The 21,396-nt window shown below is 43.8% G+C and overlaps 1 protein-coding gene across 2 annotated transcripts in view; it reads left to right on the forward strand.

Annotated features, from left to right (window-relative positions):
• GRK3 (G protein-coupled receptor kinase 3) overlaps positions 1 to 21,396 on the forward strand; it is a 131,443-nt gene that overhangs the window by 17,893 nt on the left and 92,154 nt on the right. The window contains exon 2 of one of the 2 annotated variants that reach the window (XM_049620628.1): positions 7,979 to 8,055. In XM_049620628.1, coding sequence (XP_049476585.1) covers positions 7,979 to 8,055 — 77 coding nt within the window. Of the gene's footprint in view, positions 1 to 7,977; positions 8,056 to 21,396 lie in introns of those variants that run through there. The other variant, XM_049620629.1, reaches the window with a different exon arrangement.

Below are 21,396 nucleotides of genomic sequence, written 5' to 3' on the forward strand. Positions count from 1 at the left end.
CGTGGCTCAGTCGGTTTGGCTCAGGTCATGATCTCATGGTTCGTGGGTTCAAGCCCCACATTGGGCTCTGTGCTGACAGCCCAGAGCCTTCTTGGATTCTCTGTCTCATTCTGTCTGTGCCCCTCCCCTGCTCGCACGCTCTCTCTTTCTCTCTCTCTCAAAAATAAATAAACATTAAAGACAAAGAAAACCATGAAAGGCTGACATTAATCTCATGGGGGGTAATTTAGATACGCTTTTCACATAGTTAGAGTGGGAGGTGTTTGTGGTCTGGCGTGTGTGGTGTGTGTGTCTCTGTGTGTGTGTGTTTTAATTGCTGTTGTCCTTTGTCCATTTGGTTCAATTATTTGGTACAGGCTGAGGTGACATGACTATGAGATCCTTCTCGAGCGGTCCCCTTGCTTTCTCTCATTTCCCCTTTGCCAGCGGCCCCTCAGAGTCTATAGTTTAGTCCTGTTGAGCTGGCCGTGCAGTCCCTGCTGGCTGCCACGTTGGATTGGGGCTTCCTGTTCACTCCTCTGTCACCCCTATGGACAAGGGCTCTTTTAGGGCAGAGACCGGGTCGGATGCACTGTGCATCTCTGGCGTCACACACAGTGGCTGGCTGTCTCCTAGAAAGGATGCAGTACCTATTTCGAACGAATGAACGATTGCGTGAACCGATGACTACACTGTCTTTTCCTCCTGAGGAGGACAGGGGTCCACTGGGGACATGATACAGCAGTGCCATGTGACGGGCCGTGGAAACCGAAGTGACTTACCTCTGCCAGAGCTGGGGACAGCATCATAGTGTCAGCGATCCCGACGTGGATCCTGGAAGACAAGGAGGTTTTCATGTAAAAAGAGGCATTCGAAGGAGTAGCATTTAGAGTCATGGAGCAGTGAGAAAATCAAGCATGGCCGCTCTGGGAGAAAAACCATGACACGATGTGGTTGACGAGGTGGGTTGGGGCCCCATTGGAAATGCTCCCGGTAACGTGCTAAGGAGTTAGGACGTTGGGCAAAATGGGAGGCCCTTGGAGTCTTGTAAATGAGATAACTGCATGGAAAATTACCCTTGGAAACGAGGAGGATGCTGTAAGCCCTGCTATAGACTCTCCTGGCCTCTGTCCCTCCCTCCTCCGATGCTTCGCTGTAAAATGAATCTGCTTGTATGTTGTTGCTGATTCAAAAGTATTCTGAAAAATAAAGGTGAATGGGTTCTAGAATGATCATTGTAACTAATTTGAAGGGATGGTTTGGGTCATGAGGTTTTAGTGGCTTTTATTAGAAAAACTGATGACCCCATAAATGTGTTCATCTCGCCAATTCTCTCTGTCCAGGGACGACTTTCGTTAAGATGATGGATTTTTAGTGACCAGTGGAATTCGGGTTATGTTAGTGTCACTTTAATATCAGGTAATCTGTTGCAAAGAAAAAGGCATGAGGAGAGCTGATCTGGATTGTCAAAATATTGTAGAAAAAAACACAAAGGAGCTTAAATTCACATCTAGTGTAATTGGGTTGTGATTGTCTAAATGTAGACTGTCTCCTGCTGAAATGTTTAATGGTATGCAAATTATATGCAAGCCTTTCCTGCCAAAGATCTGGTGAACCCAGGAACCTTGACAAGAGTTGACATTAAACCGTCCCAGCTACTTTTACAGACCTCTTCAGAGTCTGTCTGGCAGAATTCGGTGGTTTTAAATCTAGTGGCGGAGTTTTTATTGTGACTTTGGATAATGTAGCTCTATTTTGGGTGTTTAATGAGCAGTTAGTGGAAAATATTTAGTAACTACATATAAAAGAAAGCAATTTCCTTTTGGGGGAATTGAATCTTTGGATGACTGCTTAGTCATCTCATCTTAAAAAAAATCTGCCTTCTGGGTTTCTTGGTGGTCAGTAATGGTAACCACTCATTTATGTGGTGCTTCTAGTCTCTTCCCATAATTTTGCTTTATCTTCACAACTACCTTTTGCATCCTCATTTTTTGGGGGTGATATGTCACATATTAGAGATAATTGTTTAAACTCATTTTGTTTTGGACACTAGAATAAAACAGAATTAAACCTCAAGAGAATATAGAGGCCTTTTTTAAAGTTTATTTATTTATTTTGAGAGAGAGAGGGAGCTTGTGCACATGCACGTGCAGACTTCCCCCTTCCCCCCCCCCCCCCACATACACACACACACACACACACACACACACACACACACACACGCACATAGGGGAGGGGACAGAGAGAAGGTGAGGCAGGATCCCAAGCAGGCTCGGAGCCATCAGCACAGAGCCTGATGCGGGACTCAAACTCAGAAACTGTGAGATCATGACCTGAGCCGAGGTCAAGAGTTGGGACACTTAACTGACTCAGCCGCCCAGGCCCCCCTATAGAGGCTTTTAAAATGGGAGTTGGCTCACTGTGTCATAAATATCGTAGTTTTCTGCTAGTGAGGTGTTCAAGTACAACTTAAGCCTACCTAGTCCTTGGCCAGTAGAGAGCAGATCTTTCAACCACTTTAGTAGTAGAAGAAAATGTTAAATTACAATACAATATTTATTATACTTACCTTGTATTTATATGGCAGGACCCTAGTAGGCAGGGGTGCTGTGTCTCCAGCTAGTTGGTGTTATATTAAAAAAAAATCCATTAGGCCTCCCATCAATATATATGGTATTATATATAGTATATTATGCCTTATCTTGATGAGGAGGTATGTAAAGAAATGGTTCAGGAGTCTGGAGGGTTTGATTTTTAAAAAAACTTTCTTTGATGAAAATTTTAACCATGTACAGAGAGAATAGTATAATGAAATTGATGTAGCCATCACTCGGCTTTATGTGTTATCAACACACAGCCAATCGTGTTTCATCCGTACTTCCTAATTCCCTTTAGATTATTTTGAAGCAGAGCTAGACATAATCTGTCATTGCATCTGTAAAATATCTGTATCAATCCCTAAAAGGTAAGAACTCTTTTAAAATATAAAAGCATAAACATGATGTAACACATTGCTGCTGCTAAATTGTAATATTTCCTTAACGGCAGATATTTGGTCTGTATTCATTTTCCCAGTTTTTTATTTTAAAATTTTTAAGCTTATTTATTTATTTTTAACGTTTATTTTTGAGAGACAGAGCATGAGTGGGGGAGGGTCAGAGAGAGGAGACACAGAATCCGAGGCAGGCTCCAGGCTCCGAGCTGTCAGCACAGAGTCCGACGCGGGGCTTGAATTCACCAACTGCAAGTTCGTGACCTGAGCCGAAGTCGGATGCTCAACCGACTGAGCCACCCAGGTGCCCCCAGTTGATTTATTTATTTTGAGGGAGAGAGAGTAAGAGAGAGAGCATGTGCACACGAGCAGGGAGGGGAGCAGAGAGAGGGGGAGAGAATCCCCAACAAGTTCCGTGCTGTCAGGGCAGAACCTGATGCAGGGCCTGATCCCTGCACTGTGAGATCATGACCTGAGCTGAAATCAAGAGCTGGACAGACGCCACCCAGGCACCCCTCTTCAATTTTTTATAAGATTGGGTTTTTTGTTGTTGTTGTTTGTTTTTTTAGGTGTCCTGCCATCATTTTTCCCTCTTGTAATTGATTTTGCTAAAGAAATAGGGTCAGGGGTGGTAGAGAATTTCTAACACTCATGATTTTGCTGATCACATCCCGGTGATACAATTCAAAGAAAAACAACAACAACAAAAACCAACCCAGCTTTTTTGAGGTATAATTAACATGAAACACATTGCACACATTTTGAGGGTCCAATTTGGCAAGTTGTATCTACACCTGTGAAGCCATTACCAAAATTAAGATAATGCACATATACATTTTGTCATCTTCCAACAATTGTCAATTCTCTGACACCAACTGAGTGTCCTACAGTTCAACTCAATCCTGATGCTAACTACCCAGAGTTGGCACAGCCTCCAAGTTAAGGGCTCAGCCCCACAAGACTGCCCCACTTCAGATGCCAGCTGCAAATGGGGTCCTGTAGTCTCTTTGCATTACTGCCTGGCTGCCTGCAAGTTTGGAGGTTCCCATGATCCTCCCCTTATGTTTGAGATTTCACTCGAACAACTCACAGAACTCAAGAAGGTGCTATACTTATGGTTCATTTTATTGTAAAAGATACAACTCAGGGACTTCAAAGGGACTGTTACATAGGGCTGGGTCTTGTGGGAAGGGGTGGGGCACCGAGCATCCCTGCCCTGTCCGGAAGCACCAGTGTCCCAGCATATCCATGGGGTCACCAGCCCGGGAGCTCTTCAGACCTCATCTTTCTAGAGTTTTTATCAAAGTTTCATTATGTAGGTGTGATTAAATCATTGGTCGTTGGTAATTGAACTCAGTCTCCACTCTCCCAGATGTCAAGTGATGGGGCCAATAATTCTACCGCTCTAATCACATGGTGGGTTTCTCTGGCAACTAGCTCCGCCCTGAAGCTGTCTATGGGCCGCCAAGAGTCACCTCATTAGCATAAACTCATGTAGGGTTGAAAAGGGATTATTATGAATTAGATGCTTCTACCATAAGAAAATTCCAAGGGTTTTAGGTGTTCTGTGCCAAGTACTGGGACAAAAACCAAATATATATGTGTGTGTATATATTATTTTGCTCTGTGCTCCATCACGCAAGAGTTTGCTTCTGCCTCTTTGTAATCAGACACTGTGTTTTCTCTGTCTCTGTCTGTATGTTTGTCTCTCTTTTTTAATCTGGCTTCTCTTACTCAGAATCATTATTTTGAGTTCCATTAGGTTAAATGAAATAGAAAAATTCCTTCAAAGACACAAGTTACCAAAGCTAATACAAGAAGAAACAGAAAATATAAATAGTCCTATATCTAGGAAAGAAATGGAGTGTGTAATTTCAAAACCTTCCCACAAAGAAAATTCTAGGCTCACATGGCTTCACTGATGAGTTCTATCAAACATTTAAGGAATAATTAACATTGTTGGGCACCAACTCATCCAGAGAATAGAGGAGAAAGGAATTATTCCCATCTCCTCTTATGAATCATAGTATCTGGATATCAAAACCAGAGAAAGCTATTGCAAAAAAAAGACCAGACTTCTATACTGAAAGCTACAAAATAGTGATGTGAGAAATTAAAGACCTAGATTAGTGAAGAAGCATATCATACTTACAGATTCTACACTTATTATTACTAAGAGGTCAATGCCCACAAACTGATCTATAGATTCAGCACAATCCCAATCCAAGCCCCATCAGGCTTTTTCTGGGCAGAAATTTCTGGGGAAAAACTTACATGGAAATGTAACAAACCTAGGATAGCCAAAAAACGAACAAACGAACCAACCAAAAACTCCACAAAGGCAGTAAAACCAAATTGAGGTACCTGATTTCAAAATATACTCTAAACCTCTAAAGTCAAGAAAATATAGTATTGATGTAAGAGTAGACATACAAATCAATGATACAGGATAGCCTAATGAAAGACCTTCCCAAATTTAGTGTTGTATCAAAAAAAGGTGCCAGGATAATTCAATGGAGTAAGGATACTTTTTTTTTTTTTTTTTTTTTTTTTTACCCCAGCAAATGATATCGGAATAGCGAGGTATTAGGAAGAAAAAAAGAACCTTGAGGTTTTACTTTGTATCATACACAAAAATTAACCTGAAATGGATCTTAGACGTACACATTGAAGCTAAAACTTTAAAATGTCTAAAGGGAAATACCAGGTTAAAAATCTTTATTACCTTCAGATGCATAAGATTTCTTAGCGTGGTCCATCAAAGAAATAATAAATCGGAACTCATTGACTAGACACTTGTGCTCTTAGAAGGACTTCATGAAGAAAGTGAAGACAGGGTATGGACTGGGTGAAAATATTATGATCATGTAAATCGGACACTAGACTCGATTCCAGGACATAGAAATTTTACAATTGAGTCATAAGACTCAATTAAGTAACTCAATTAAAAGGTAGGCAAAAGACTTCACCCCATGCCTCACAGGAGATAGAAGTACTCCAATAATCGTGTCCAAACGTACTCAACATCCTTACCCATTAGCGAGATCCTAATTAAAATAAGCTACCACTACACTGCCTAACAGTGGGTAAAACCGAAAAGACTGACAACCAAAGTGTTGGCAAGGAATACGGAGCAGCTGGGACTTCATGTGTTGCTGGTGGGGATGTAACGTCATACAGTCAGTTTGGAATATCATTCAGCAGGTTTTTCATAATGTTAAATATAATTAACCACGTGACCAACAGTTTTACTCCTGGATATTTACCCATGAGAAATGAAAACACGTGCCTGTAAAAAGACTTACACACAGATATTTAAGGCGGCTTTATTTGCAATAGCCCCAGGCTGGAGACAACCCAATTGTCTATCAACAGATGAATGGATAAATGGTGGAGTATTCATGCAATGACATACTACTTGGCGATGAGAAGGGCCTAAATACTTAGTGCACAACACTATGGATGAAGCTTGCTTATGTCAAGTGAAAGAAGTCAGACACACGACAACATATTGTGTAGTTTTATTTATGTAAAATTCTCAAACTGGAGGAGGTAAACCATACTAAAAGAAAGGAGATCAGTATTTGCTTGGATCTTAGAGTATGGGGAGACTGATTGCAAAGGGGCATCTTTTGGGGAGATAGAAATATTCTACGTCTTGATTAGGGTAGTAGTTATATGTGAAAAACTCATCTGTTGGTACACTTAAATATGCATTTAACCGTATATAAATTATACCTCAGTTTGTTTAAAATTTTTTTTAACATGTATTCATTTTTGAGAGACAGAGAGAGACAGAGTGTGCATGGGGGAGGGACAGAGAGGGAGGGAGACACAGAATCTGAAGCAGACTGCAGGCTCTGAACTACAAGCACAGAGCCCGACGCGGGGCTCAAACTCATGAACTGTGAGATCATGACCTGAGCCAAAGTCGGACACTTAACCAACTGAGCCACCCAGGCACCCCTTAATCAGTTTGTTTTCAAGAGGGAGCTGCTAATGCCAATTTTTTCCCCCACCAGTGGATGATAGAGACTCAGTCTCTACTTTTTCCATTTGGATATTCACTTTTCTTTCACTTACAGAATAATCCTTAGCTTCTCCATTTCTCTGCCTTGCTGCTTATATATTAAAGTTCCATATTTATGTGCTCTCTATTCCATTTCATTGATCAATTTGTTTATCCTGTCTTAATTATTTTAATTTCATAATAAGCCCTGTTCTTATTATTCTCTTTCTTCATAAATGTTTTTGCTCTCCTTGATCCCGTGTTGTTCTGGATACAGTTTATAAAGACTAATCGTTTCTATGTTCTGTGAAAAACTCTGTGGAATATTGATGGGGTTTGAATTGATTTCACAGATAAACTTGGATAGATGTTGAATTTTTGCAATACTAAATCTTTCTGTTCATAACTATGGTGTTCTTTTCCGTTTATTAAGATTTTTGGTGATGTCTCTCAGTACATTTTGTAATTTTCCCCATAAAGTCCTTGCCCATGTTTTGAAGGGTTTATTTCAAGGCATTTGGTGTTTCTTATTTTATCGTTAAGTGAAGTCTTCTTCTAATTATGTTTTTTCACTGTTTATTGTTGATGTATAGAAATGTGGTTTTTAAAGATCGCAGTCATGCATCCAGGGAACATTTGCTTTTGTTTCAGAAAGAGCTCATTAATCCATTAGCGGAATGTGTCACATGTGCGCGCACACTTGTATGTATTTTGAGAACGGTGGTGTTGAGGGTGAGCGTTCCCACAGCCCTGGGGTTATTTTTGGTCCAGTGTCTACACGTCAGGTTGGCCCTGAGTCACAGGACAGGATACCAGCTGGAGCCATGATGCTCCCAGCTTTAAGTGTAGTCAGCCGGCCGTGCGATCACGGCTGTCAGTAAGAGGGCTCTCTCCAGCCAGCATCCTTGAGTTAAGACATTCACGTATTGTCCACACTAGGGATGGTTTCTCATGATGCAGGCTGTCACCGTTAAAACTGTGTCCCTCTTCTCTTTTAGTATCCGGAGTGTGATGCAGAAGTACCTCCAGGAGAGAAATGAAATAACCTTTGACAAGATTTTTAACCAGAAAATTGGTAAGTCCCACTTACTCATTTGGCATACAGTCTAATGGTGGTTTCAGGTGGCATCACAGTTATGTGTAAATGCAGCCTTTCGTGCTTTATATGCTTTTATAGCTCTGGCTGGGAATGAAGGACATTTCATGTAGCAATAAGATACGTAATGGTTACTTCCATCCCTAGTAACAGACCTTGTGAATAAGCTCTTGGGAGACAGACTAGCTCGATTCGAGGGTTTAAGACAGTTTGGGGGTTGCCAAATCAAAGGATTGGGTAGTTGGTAACCAGAAAGAAGTGCTCTGGGTTTCGGACCCGCTTCCGAGGTCCCCACCTTTCCTCACTGCTGTTGTCCTCTCCGTGATCACAAGGAGGTGGCCCGTGTCTTCATAAACATGTTGCACTCCTGTGTTTGGCCGGCTCCTTGCAAAGTGTGGGGCTGGCGCACTTGATCTCATCCGTTTTCACTGGCTGACAGGCTTTACACACTGCTCCTTATTGTCAGTTCCCCATCAATTACTCTTATCCCTGAGGCTCCATTCAGTAAGTAAGGCTTATCCCTGAGCCTTAGTTAGCAGGTCACCAGGACTCTCCTGTTGTGTGCATAGAGGTCAAGGATCCATTTCTCTCTAGCTGGTACCCAGTTCTGGGCAGTGCTGGGCTTGGCCGGAGCAAGTGTGTGGATGTACAGGCGTGTTCTCCGATTACCAGCAGCTAGTGCTTGGAGAAGTTAGGACTGGACAGGAATAGCTCTAGTGTGAGGTTCCAAGGCTTGGGGAGCATTGGAGTATTATGCTTCCGAAGGGCTGGCAGTTTGTTTAGAGGTTAGATAAGAGCTGGAGTCCACATACTTTCTTTTTTTCATCCCCCCAAATCGGTTCCTGCTGTCCAGAAGTTTCCTACACTATATTTTTATTCTCAACTCAGATAGGATTCATCGTTTGGCCTGCCAGCTGGGTATTTTGTTAATCTGCCCATAGTAATGTGATAAACAGATAATTCCAGGATTTCACATGAAATCACCTTAGCTGAATACGAGAGAATTGGAACCTTCTTTCCTTCCCTTTACTTGCCTCCCACAATTACTCAGATAAGATTTGCCGAGGAACTGTGGCATCATTTTTAAATGACTTTAATACTCGAGGAAATGACTTTATTAAAATTGCAAGAAACTGGTTATACAAAAGTTTCCTGGAACTCCGTTTCTGCATTTAGTCCTGTCTCCGTGATTCACAGACCCACAATGGCCGATCCCCTTGGGACTGAATATCCTTGGAAGTAATTGTGGGCAGCCCTCCTCCTTATAAGTAAGGAGTCATAGACTCAGGTCGGTGAAGTGACTTATTCTGACTTGTAGTTCTCCTTGTCCAGCCATTCTGTAAAGGCTCTTGGAAAGGAAACAATGAATATAAAATGTACTGCTGAGGGTCACCCTGTGAGAACTGGATAGTTTTTTGTTTTTTTTTTAAGAAAGCGGCATGATGCTCTCTTGTGTTCAACTAAAGTAGAAACCAGTGCAGAAAAGCCTTCGGATTTTGGCAGACTTTTTAGCTAGCCTCCAAAACTTAGCCATCTATGAAGGCGATAGAGCTTCTTTCACAGCCCCTGACATTCAGTGGTGAAAAGCTGGATGCCGTTCCCCGGAGAAGCAGGTGGAGTACTGCCCTGTCTGTGCTCAGAGCACAATGTGTGGAAAGCTAGCGGCCCGTAGCTACCTAGAAATCTCACATCCCGAGCATCGAGCGTCGGGATTTGGCTATGGAACGGAGCGGTCGAAAGACTTTGACTTTCATCTCATGCTTCATTGCTGCTTCTCCTTGCGTTCACGGCGTTTTGTTAACTCTCTTCTATAAAAAAAAACCCCCCCCCCCCCCCCCCCCCGCTTTGCTTCTGCTTTTGTACGAAAGAATGGAAAACAAAACTCTCACAGTAACGAGAGAGAAATTTGTGTCTTTGGGAAACAAGGGAAGAAAGAAACGCTTTATGTATTAGTTGAAATTTAAAAATAGGTCTACAGCTCTGTTGAGAGCTACTTGCCATGGCGTCTCTCTCGTTTCACGTGTGCAGTTCAGCAGTTTTTAGCGTGTTCACAGAGTCGTGCAGCCCCGAACCCAGCCTCATCTTAGAACCTTTCCAACACCCCCAGAAGAGGCTCCATACCCATCAGCACCCCCACCCCCACCCTGAGATACCATGAATCTGATTCCTGCCCCTGTGGATTCGCCCAGCGTGGACATTCCTCCCAGATGGAATCAGACGATGCGTGGCCTTTGCATGGGGCTTCTCTCATATTTTAAAGGTTCCTCCATGTGGTGGCATGTGCGGGTACTTCATTCCTTTTTAAGCTCGGTGATATTCCATAAGATGTGGCTGTGCGCGTGTTGTTCATCCACTCATCCGTCGGCGGATGTTTGGGTTATTTCCACTTTTTGCCTATTATACATAATGTTGCTACGAGAGGAAGGTGTTTCTCAACCTGTGATGCGAGCGGGTGGTTCCCTGTTACTAAGGCACACTGGAAGATTGTGACGAACCCGCTGTCGCCTGCACTCTCGTGCCAGTCTGTGAAATGCACTGAAGGTTATTTCTCCCGTTGTGTTTTCTGATCCTCACCCCGCTCCTGTCCGCCGTCCCCGCAGCACACATGCAGGCTCCCAGACATGTCTTTCCTTCCCATTGTTTTGATCCAACCCTTACCCGAAGATGACCCCAGGGGCCCTTGATCGGAGGCCCTTACTGGCATTAAGGTGGCCTTGCGTCCTGGCCTCAGCCACACAGGTTCTGCCTCGAGAGCAGCTTCCTTGGGCACTGATGGCCTGTGAATTCTCTCGGTGAAGCTGTTTTGAAGAATTTAAAAGTTGCTTAAATGAATAAATGATTCCTTCCTCTTCCCTTCCTTCCCCTTCGTGAGCTTGGAGCTGGGCAGAGGAAGCTAGGTCTGAACTTGGAAGGTCACAGGAAAGAGCAGCAATCGTGGGACGGGGGGCGGGGGGGGGGCGGGATGGGGAGACAAGAGTGCGTGGTAACGTCGCCAAACACACGTCTGTAGTTACGTCCGGACATCGCTGTACATTCAGTGTCCGTCTGGTCCTTCCTCCTGCCCTGTAGGGTTCTCCTTTTCAGCTGGTGTGAGGGAAGGTGGCCTGTGGTTGGAGTGAATCTGTCCTGCTCTCTAGGTCTTCTTTTCTTCCCATTTCGCTCCCCCTCACCCCCTCCCCCGTCCCGCCCACCGCCTTTTGCCTTTGTTTCTCCCATCTGTTCATCCGCCCCTTTCCATGACTGTCTCCATGTGTCACCAACTTGTTGATTTTCTGTCGTTCTGTTGCTTCCCTTTCACCGTGTATCCCCTGCCTATCAATCAGCCCCTTTTCTCTCGTCCGGCACCTCCCACCCTCCCCTGTGCTGAGGTTAGCGCCTGGTTTGGGGGAGCTGCCCGCCAACCTGTGCTGCAGCCCGCGTGCAGAAACCCTTTGTGAAATGGAAAAGTTTACTCAGTCTCCGAAGCTTTGTTGAGATGACGGGCGATGCGCCGGCCTGTTGGCTATACCCCAAACTGGTTGATGTTTCGTTAAGTTTTCTGAGCTATGAAAAGGGAGTGAAAACACTATCTGCTGCATAAGGCAGTTGTGAGGATGCAGCAAGAAATGTCTGCAAAGCCCTTAACACAGGGATTGGTTCTCAGCAGATGCTCTGTGAATGAAACCCTGAAATGAAGTTGTTCATTATAAAAATTTATAATTTTTTATAATTATAAATTATAATTACAGGAAATACAGAAAACGGAAGTGTAATTTAAATAATCCCATGAAGAAGCAAAGAAAAATTCAGAATGTGGAACATTCTACAATACAACGGGCCCAGTTTCTTCAAGAAATCCATTACCTGTGTGTGGGAAGGGGAGGGGAGGAGGGGGAAACACCTGTTCTAGATTAAAAGAGACATTATTACCAACTACAATATAAGAACATTCTTTGGATCCTGAATCAAACAAACCAAGAGTAGAAGGGCATTTTTAAGTTACTCAGAAAAAATGTGGGGGTGCCCGGGTTTAAGCGTCTGACTTTCGATTTTGGCTCAGGTCATAATTTCAGGGTCCTGAGATCGAGCCCCACGTTGGGCTCTGTGCTGGTATGGATCCTGCGTGGGATTCTCTATCCCTCTCTCTCTGCTCCTCCCCCACTTGGATGCATGCTGTCTCTCTAAATAAATAAATAAATAAAAATTAAAATAAAAATATCTAGTCATGCCCAAAATTAGACTAATAACCCCCCATATATGTTTGTCAGCCAGATTTTTTATTTTACAACATTTTCCTTGTTCATCCTTTCTTTGCATGGCTACCAAAATATATATTTTTTAAGTTTATTTATTTATTTTGAGAGAGAGAGAGAGAGAGATTGTGCAAACAGGGGAGAGACAGAGAAAGAGAGGGAGAGAGAGAGAGAATCCCAAGCAGGCTCTGCAGTGTCAGCACAGAGCCCAATGTGGGGCTTGAACTCACGAACTGTGAGATCATGACCTGAGCTGAAGTCTAGAGTCTGATGCTTAACCAACTGAGCCACCCAGGCACCCCGCCAAAATATTTTAAGCAATTAGCAAACTCTTTTTAGAGTTTCAGCCCTATATCCATCTGTAAAGACTACGAATGTTTTCTTATACAACTTTAGTCTCTACCCCAACCAATGAAAACGATGATTCTTGGGGCACCTGGGTGGCTCAGTTGATTGGGCATCTGACTTCAGCTCAGGTCATGATCTCGCGGTTCATGAGTTTGTGCCCCCCATTGGGCTCACTGCTGTCAGCACAGAGCCCACTTCAGATTCTCTGTCCCCTTCTCTCTGCCCTTCCCCCACTTGTGCTCTCCCCAGAATAAATATTTAAAAAAAAAAAAAAGAAAAGAAAATGATGATTCTTAGTTTAATATCTGATTATGGTTCTTACTGTAATTCCAAGTCTATATTTATATTTTTCTTTAGTTTTTTTTTTTTCTTTTAGAGAGAGAGAATTTGAGTAGCGGGGGCAGGGGGGCACAGAGAGAGAGAGAGAGAGAGAGAGAGAGAGAAAGAATCCCAAGCAGGCCCCATGCTTAACTTGGAGCCTGATGCAGGGCTTGATCCTATGATCCTCGGGACCATGACCTGAACCAAATTGAAGTCAGACGCTCAACCCACTGAGCCACTCGGGCACCCCCCATTTTTTCTGAGTAACTTAAAAATGCCCTTCTACTCTTGGTTTGTTTGATTCAGGATCAAAGAATGTTCTTATATTGTAGTTGGTAATAATGTCTCTTTTAATCTAGAACAGGTGTTTCCCCCTCCTCCCCTCCCCTTCCCACACACAGGTAACGGACTTCTTGAAGAAACTGGGCCCGTTGTATTGTAGAATGTTCCACATTCTGAATTTTTCTCTTTGCTTCTTCATGGGATTATTTAAATTACACTTCCGTTTTCTGTATTTCCTATAAATTGGAAGTTAGCTCTAACAGCGTATTAGATTGGTTCGACTTTTGTGGCAAGAGTGCTTTGCAGGTGGCGCTGTGCACTTTGTGGCAGGAAGCACATGACACGGAGCTGTCGCTCTGTAGTGCTGTCTCTAAAGTGAGTTCAGATGTGGTCAGTTGTCAGCTCCTCATCACGCTGTCGTCTGCCATGCGTTTCATTTTCATTGACACTGGTTGCCTAAATCAGTTATTTTTTTTTTAGGAAGTTGCCAGATTGGCGGGGGAGGGGGGGTTCTGATTATGCCATTCTTTCCATATTTATTATGGCTGCTCATCCACGAAGGCTATTTGGTTGCCTTTAAATATAGTTCAGGAAAAGGCAGGTGCAGTTGGCCGAACTTGAAGGCGAGGCCCGTGACTTTGGCCTCATGACGTCACTCCTGCAAGTAATCCAGCGGAAGAGATTTTACAGAGGAAGCCAGGACTGTGTTCCGGGTGGGCTTAATCTACTCACACCAGCCCTTTAAAAAGCAGAGAATTTCCTCAGGCTGGCAGAAGAGGAAGTCAGAGAGAGCGAAGCACAAGAATGATTGGACATGGCTTTCCCAACTCTGCAGGTGGAGGGGACCACGTGAGAAGACGGTGGGTGTTGGCTAGGAGCCGACCAGGAAGCCAGGACCTGAGTCCTACGACCATAGGAACTGAATTCTGCCAGCAACCTGCACGAGGTTGAATGCGCCTGACCCCGGGAGCCTCTAGATAAGTCCCCAGCCTGCCAAAACTTTGATTTGGGCCTTGTGAGCCCCTAAACGGGAAACCCAGGAGCCTGCCAGGATTTGTGTCCTCAAAAATTGTGAGTCAGGAAGGAGTGGTGCTTTCAAGTCACCGAGTTTGTGGTGGTTTGTTACACAGCACTACAAAATAGGGTAGATGCTTAAGTCTTTGTTTTCATTTTATTATTTTTTAAGTTTATTTATTTTGAGAGAGAGAGAGCATGAGTGGGGAGGGGCAGAGAGAGAGAGGGAGAGAAAATTCCAAGCAGGCTCTCCGTTGTCAGCGCAGAGCCCGACGTGGGGCTCAAACTCACAAACCGTGAGATCGTGACTTGAGCTGAGATCATGACTTGGCTTAACCGACTGAGCCACCCAGGTGCCCTGTCTTTGTTTTTGTTTTGTTTTTATTTATTTATTTTTTAATTTTTTTTCAACGTTTTTTATTTATTTTTGGGACAGAGAGAGACAGAGCATGAACGGGGGAGGGGCAGAGAGAGAGGGAGACACAGAATCGGGAACAGGCTCCAGGCTCCGAGCCATCAGCCCAGAGCCTGACACGGGGCTCGAACCCACGGACCGCGAGATCGTGACCTGGCTGAAGTCGGATGCTCAACCGACTGCGCCACCCAGGCGCCCCTGTTTTTATTTTTTTTAATGTTTATTTAGTTGTGAGAGAGAATGAGAGAGAGAACGAGTGGGGGAAGGGCAGAGAGACGGAGACACAGAATCCGAAGCACGCTCCAGACTCTGAGCTGTCAACACAGAGCTTGAAGTGGGGCTTGAACTCAGAAGCCATGAGATCTTGACCTGAGCTGAAGTCCGAAGCCTAACCAACTGAGCCGCCCCAGGCGTCCCCGCCAAGTCTTTGTTTTTAATTGCCAGTTTTCAGAATAAAAAAGATTAAGTGACAGGCTGCTTTTCTCCTTCTTTTCTCCTTCTTAAATGGAAATTGTATGTCTTAACAGACATCAATTATGCTGATTCCTAATTTGCTATCAGTAAAACCTACACTCATTTCGGTAGGGACACAGTGTTCTTGGTTTGGCTTATCTGAAGAATGGTTTTAAAGAGATACCGATTATTGAAAGACAGACCACTTTACCAATTGGGGTTAAGATTTTGTTACCATTTTCTTCAGTAAGATACACTGAAATAATCTCATCATATGCAAGTGAGGCGCATGGCTTTTGATAAATTCCATCTGTCTGTTGACAATCTACTTAGCTCCTGTCTGCCTAGCCAGTCTCATTAGAGGGCAGTGCGTCTGATTATAAGGAGACTCCAAAATAGGTACTTAATTCATGAAGTATGCAAATGTTACCCTCGTGTAGGAAGAATAACCTGGCTTATGTAACATTACGTCACCTATTGCCACCGGATCATCTCCGTTTATCACACTGACTCCCGTTTGTGCCAGCGGAAGCCTGCCATATGTAGACTGTAGTCTTTTGGTTCTGGCTTCTTTCATTTAGCATAAGATTTTGGAGGCTCAACCACACTGTGCGTACCCATCCTTCACCAACCCTTCTGTGGCTGAATTAATATTCCATCCTATGGATAGACCACAGAATTGGTTATCTACCCGCCATTTGGTTGATGGACACTCAGATTACTCCCACTGTTTGTTACAAACGATGCTGCTGTGAGTGGTCATGTGCCAGTGTGGACACCTATTTCCATCTCTCTTAGGTGTATAACTAGGAGCTTCGGAACTGCTGGGATATCTGACAAATTCAGGGTTAACCTTTTCAGAAATCGCTGTTGTTTTGCAAAGAGACCGCACTTCTTGACATTCTCACCGGCAGGTTCTGGAGGACCAGGCTTGCCATAACCGCATCCAGGCTTGCTGTTGTCTTTCTGGCCAAAGCCATTCTTGTGGGTGTGAAGTGATGTTTCATTGTGGTCTTCATTTGTATTTCCCTAACCATTAGTGGCCCTGAACGTGATTGGGCTAATTAGCCTTCTTATATCTTTGGTGAAGTGCCTATTGAAATCTTTCGGTCCATTTAAGAAATTGATTTTCTCATTTCTTAATGGTGACTTCTGAAGCACTGAACGTTTTAATTCTGATGAAACCCAATTCATACGTTTTTAAAAATTGTACTTTTGTGTCTTATCTAGGAACTTTCTGCCTACCTGAATGCCATGAAGATTTTCTTCTATTCTTCTTCTAGATGTTTTATCATTTCAGCTCGCACATTTAGGTCTTTGGTTGATTTTTGAGTTAGTTTTTGCGTATTTGTGAGATAAGGGTATCTTATTTAAAAATTGTACTTTTGGGTCATATCTAGGAACTTTTCTGCCTACCTGAATGCCATGAAGATTTTCTTCTATTTTTCTTCTAGATGTTCTATCATTTTAGCTCTCACATTTAGGTCTTTGGTTGATTTTTGAGTTAGTTTTTGCGTATGATGTGAGATAATGATTTAAGTTCATCTTTTTTTTTTTTTTCTGCATGTAGATATCCAATTGTCTGGATGCATTTGTTGAAAAAACATTTCTTTTCCACATTGAATTGTCCTGGCACCTTTGTTGAAAATTAATTGACCATAAAATGGATTTATTCTGGACTCTCAATTTTGTTCCATTGATCTCTGCCTTAGGCCAGTGCCACACTGTCCTCATTACTGTAGCTTTGGGGTAAGTTTTGAAATCAGGAAATAAAAATCCTCCCACTTTATTCTTTTTTCTTTCTTTCTACATTTTTTTTTTTTTCAGAATTGTTTTTGGCTATCCTGAATCCTTTACATTTTGATACGAATTTTAGCATCAGATTTTCTGCAAAAAAAAAAAAAAAAAAATTCTGCTGGGATTTCCATAGAGATTATGTTATAGCTACAGATCAACGTGGAGAGAATGGCCATTTTAACAGCATGAAGTATGCCGATCCGTGAAAATGAAATGTCTCTGCATTTATTTAGGTCATCTCTAATTTCTCTTAGGCGTGCTTTGTGGCTTTCAGTCTCTCGCGTCACATTACATTTATTCCCAAGTATTTTCATGTTTTTTGGTGCTATTTTGAATGGACTTGTTTCCTTAATTTCATTTTTGGCTCTTCATCGCTAGCACGTGGAAATAGAATGGGTTTTTTGTACGGTGACCTTGGATCCTGCCATCTTGATGAACTAGTTTATTAATTCTAGAGATTTGTGCATAGGTGTGTGTGCATGCACGTGTGCACACGTGTGTGTGTGAATTCCTTAGGATTTTCCCCATAGAGAATCTTGTCTCTGAATAAAAACAATTTTACTTCTTTCTTTCTTTCCATTCTGGTGCCTTTCCTTTTCAGTTTTTACTTTTCACTTTGATTTCTTAAATATTTCTTATGTTGGTCTCAAATACATTTAGCATGATTTCAAAGCACATTTATGTAGCAAGAATGCATATACTGTATTTGGCACCTTGGGGTTAAGGCATAAGAAATATACTTGTTATGGGCTTTGGAGACACAAGTATATGTTTCATTATAGAAAGAGTACATTAGAAAAATAAAAACTACTACCTTTCAAATAGATTTTTGAGCAGTTTCTATAAAAACAAAGATGGACACAGATATGTCATGGGTACCTATTAAAAAATCGATATTATATAAGACCACCCAAATAGTTAAAAAAAAAACCCACAAACAACACAGAATAAAACATTTTAGTATTATTCTTTTGTTAATTTCAAAGACCAGGGATTCCAATCAATTTTTTTTTTTTAATTTATAAAAGTATTGCTTGAAGTGTTCTGTGCTTCAAAACATAATAGATGGTTAAAATCTGCCAAAAACCTTGTAGCCCTGCAACTCCTTACTCAAAGGCCAGGGTTAAATGATAGCAAATTGAATCTCTTTGCATTTGGTTATAATGAGGGGAATCTGAACCTGGGAACCAGCTTCAATCTCTGTCTCCCCGTTTTTGTGCCCAGCTTTGTTTGGAAGTGGATGTTTCTGCCCCTGCGAAGGCCCTTCCCCCTACAAACAGCCCTGATTGAGGGTCACAGAGTCGGGCTCCCACCCCATCATATCTTTCTCTAGAGGAAAGCAACCAACCACCACGGAGAAGAAAAACCTAGGGCCCCATTCAGTGCTGCATCAATTATACATGCCTTTGTGGAGACTTTTAGCCAGTGAAAGAGTTAAAGATCCACTTAAACTTTCAAAAAGCAGAGATAAACACTTGACTAAGCACAGCTAATTGGATTTTCAATTGAAAAGGCCGAGGCAGCAACAGGCAACTCCTGGCGAGGGAACTCGGGGAAGTTAGGGGCACCGATTCTGCACATTTTCATCTTGCCTGTTACCGGCAGGCTGTCTTTCCAGCTGACTTCTTACCTGTGCTGGCCTCATGCAGGCTGGGTATCTACCCGGCTCCTCCCATAGGACCCTGCCTGAGCTGGGGGCTACCACCTGCCCTACAGGCACCCTCTGCCACTCTAAGTATTTGGGACATCCGCGATATTTGAGGCAGCTTTCAAAGAGCATGAAAATACCTTTTTTTTTTTTTAAGTTTATTAAGGCTGGTTTTCCTTTTTTTTTAATATTCATTTTTGAGAGAGAGTACAACTAGAGGAGGAGCAGAGAGAGAGGGAGACACAGAATCTGAAGCAGGCTTTAGGCTCCGAGCTGTCAGCCCTGAGCCCGACTCGGGGCTCGAACTCATGAGCCACGAGATCATGACCTGAATTGAAGTTGGACGCTTAACCAACTGAGCCACCCAAGCACCCCTGGTTTTCCTTTTTAAAGCTCTTAAAGCTTTCCTTTTTAAAGCTTTAAAGATCTTCAGGTTTGAAGATCAGCCAGAATGATCACTTCCAAGAAAAATTCAGAACAGCTACGTTTTACTGGAATAACACAGTACTTTGGCATCTGCTAATCACTAGAACGACAGGAACGCTGCGGTAGGATGGCTAGACCCCTGATCTGCCGCCTGGCAATCCGTGATCTTTAAAAGTTTTTTTTTAATGTTTATTTATTTTTGAGAGAGAGAGAGAGAGAGAGAGAGAGAGAGAGAGAACATCAAAGGGGGAGGGGCAGAGAGAGAGGGAAACGCAGAATCCAAAGCAGGCTCCGGGCTCTGAGCTGTCAGCGCAGAGCCCAACACGGGGTTTGAACCTCGAGATCATGACCTGAACCCAAGTCAGTCACTTAACGGACTGAGCCACCCAGGTGCCCCAATCTGTGATCTCTTAAATTGCTATTTAATTCTCCCTGATTTCTTCTGAGCCTGCTTTGTAGGAATTCCTTTTAGTTTGAGACGGCGATGGCTCCCTCTGTGCCAAACACTGTCCTGAGCATTTCGCATGCTGGGTAAAGGAATGTGACCAAGTTCGCTTACCCCCCAAGAGGCAAAGCCTGGATTAGAAGTTCTGTCTGTCTGTCACCAGGAAAAGTTAGTGTGGAAATTCGCATGGAGATGAAGTGCCTCTTTTTTTTTTTTTTTTTTTTTTTAAATAACATATCAACCCTACAATTTTATTTAATATATAATGATGCTAAAATCCAGAATTTGGGGGCAGTGCACAAAGATCTTTTGGTAGCAGATGTACTTATATGCTTTGCGAAATGAGACATTCACAGTCGAATATGTTTTGATCAAGTGCTGTACTAGGAAGATCTCTTTAAACAAAAAAGGCACACGGGGGAAGGTAAAGACCACATCAGGCTTCCCACCCCCGGCCAGCTCACCCTTCGAAAGAACATATATGATGCGCACAGACCTCTGGCATGTCAATATCGAAAGTGCCAGTGAAGTGTGGTTACTACTCCCAGGGAGTCCCAGCGATTCATGGAAGGGACTCCGGTGATGTCTAGGAGGCACGAGTTTAAATCCCAAGGCGAGTGTGGACAGGCTACTCTCTTAGCCGAGAGGGAAGCCTAGCCGCCCAGCAGGCCTCTGTAGCTGACTCAACCTTATAGCTTTCTCCCTGGCAGGGTCCACATACGTTCGGGGAAGCGTGTGTGTGCTCTAGCGATATTAGCAAATGTGGGGTCTTCATATGTATTGCTAGAGAATGCCAGGGATCCAGGAAGCATCACCTCTCTTGGGAAAACTGTCCATCAGCTTTCAGAACCGACAGTTAAGGGGATGACGGGACCCTTGTAGGATTTTAAAAGCTCCAAACGCATCACGAAATGTCATGTGGTAGTGTGCTGAGGATAGCCCCTGGTTTTAGCTGTTTTGGAAATCCTTTTTTTCTGAGGATTTTTATACCTCATCGTTGATTTTTGTCAATATTTCTACTTCTAGTCAAAGTCAAAACCAGGAATTGCAGAGATGTGCTATGGGGTGGTTATTAGAGTTTGTTTGAAATCTGTTGCTAAAAACTCAGCCATTCGTTCAGTAAAATTTATCGTGTGCCAGACACATTCTTGTAAGTACCGTGAGAATGCATCTGTGGACAGTTCTGAGGCCTGTGTCTTCGTGGAGCTACCATCGTACCCGGGGAGACGGGCTGACAAACTCATACTGTCCCCATGCTGGTACAGGTCGTGGAGATTCGCAGAGCCACGGAGAGGAAGGGTGTGCTGGTGGCCATTTCTGATGGAGTGTTTCGAGAAGGCACTGCTTATAAGGGGTCAGTTGGACAAATCCCTGGGGGAGGTGAGGGAGCCGAGCCCCTGTGTATCTGGGGAGAGCAGGTCCGGGCTGAGGGTTCAGCAGACACCCTCACTCAGGAGCCACGATGGTGGGCGGACAGCCTGGAGGCCCAGAGGCTGCGGCCAAGGTGGGGAGTGGGAGTGCCAGGTGGGGGAGGTCGGACAGGCTTTGCAGGCCATCGCGAGGGTGTCGGCTTTTACTCAGAGTGAGCAGGGACGTAGGAGAGGCCCGACCACTGGGCTGGCACTCTCTCAGGCCTTCACAGAGCAGACGAGCTGCCATGGAAACGGGCCTGGGAGGTCAGGGTGGAAGCGGGAGGTGATTCTGGCCTTTGGTGAGTGGGGTTGGAGGCGGTGGGAGAAGTCACGGAGTTACAGCCTTGACGACCGGATTTGTAAGGAATCATGGTGTGAAGCCGGTGGGAGAGTGAGAGACAGAGGGGCTTGGGGGGGGGGGGGGGGGGGCGGGGGGGGGGGGGGGAGGGGGCCAAGGGGTCCGGTAGGGGCAGAAAGGGAAAAAAAGGCTCAGGTCAGAGGGCAGTGGGTCTGTTCCTGCCCCTCAG

This window comes from Panthera uncia (assembly GCF_023721935.1).
Source record: "Panthera uncia isolate 11264 chromosome D3 unlocalized genomic scaffold, Puncia_PCG_1.0 HiC_scaffold_8, whole genome shotgun sequence".
Lineage (NCBI taxonomy): Eukaryota > Metazoa > Chordata > Mammalia > Carnivora > Felidae > Panthera > Panthera uncia.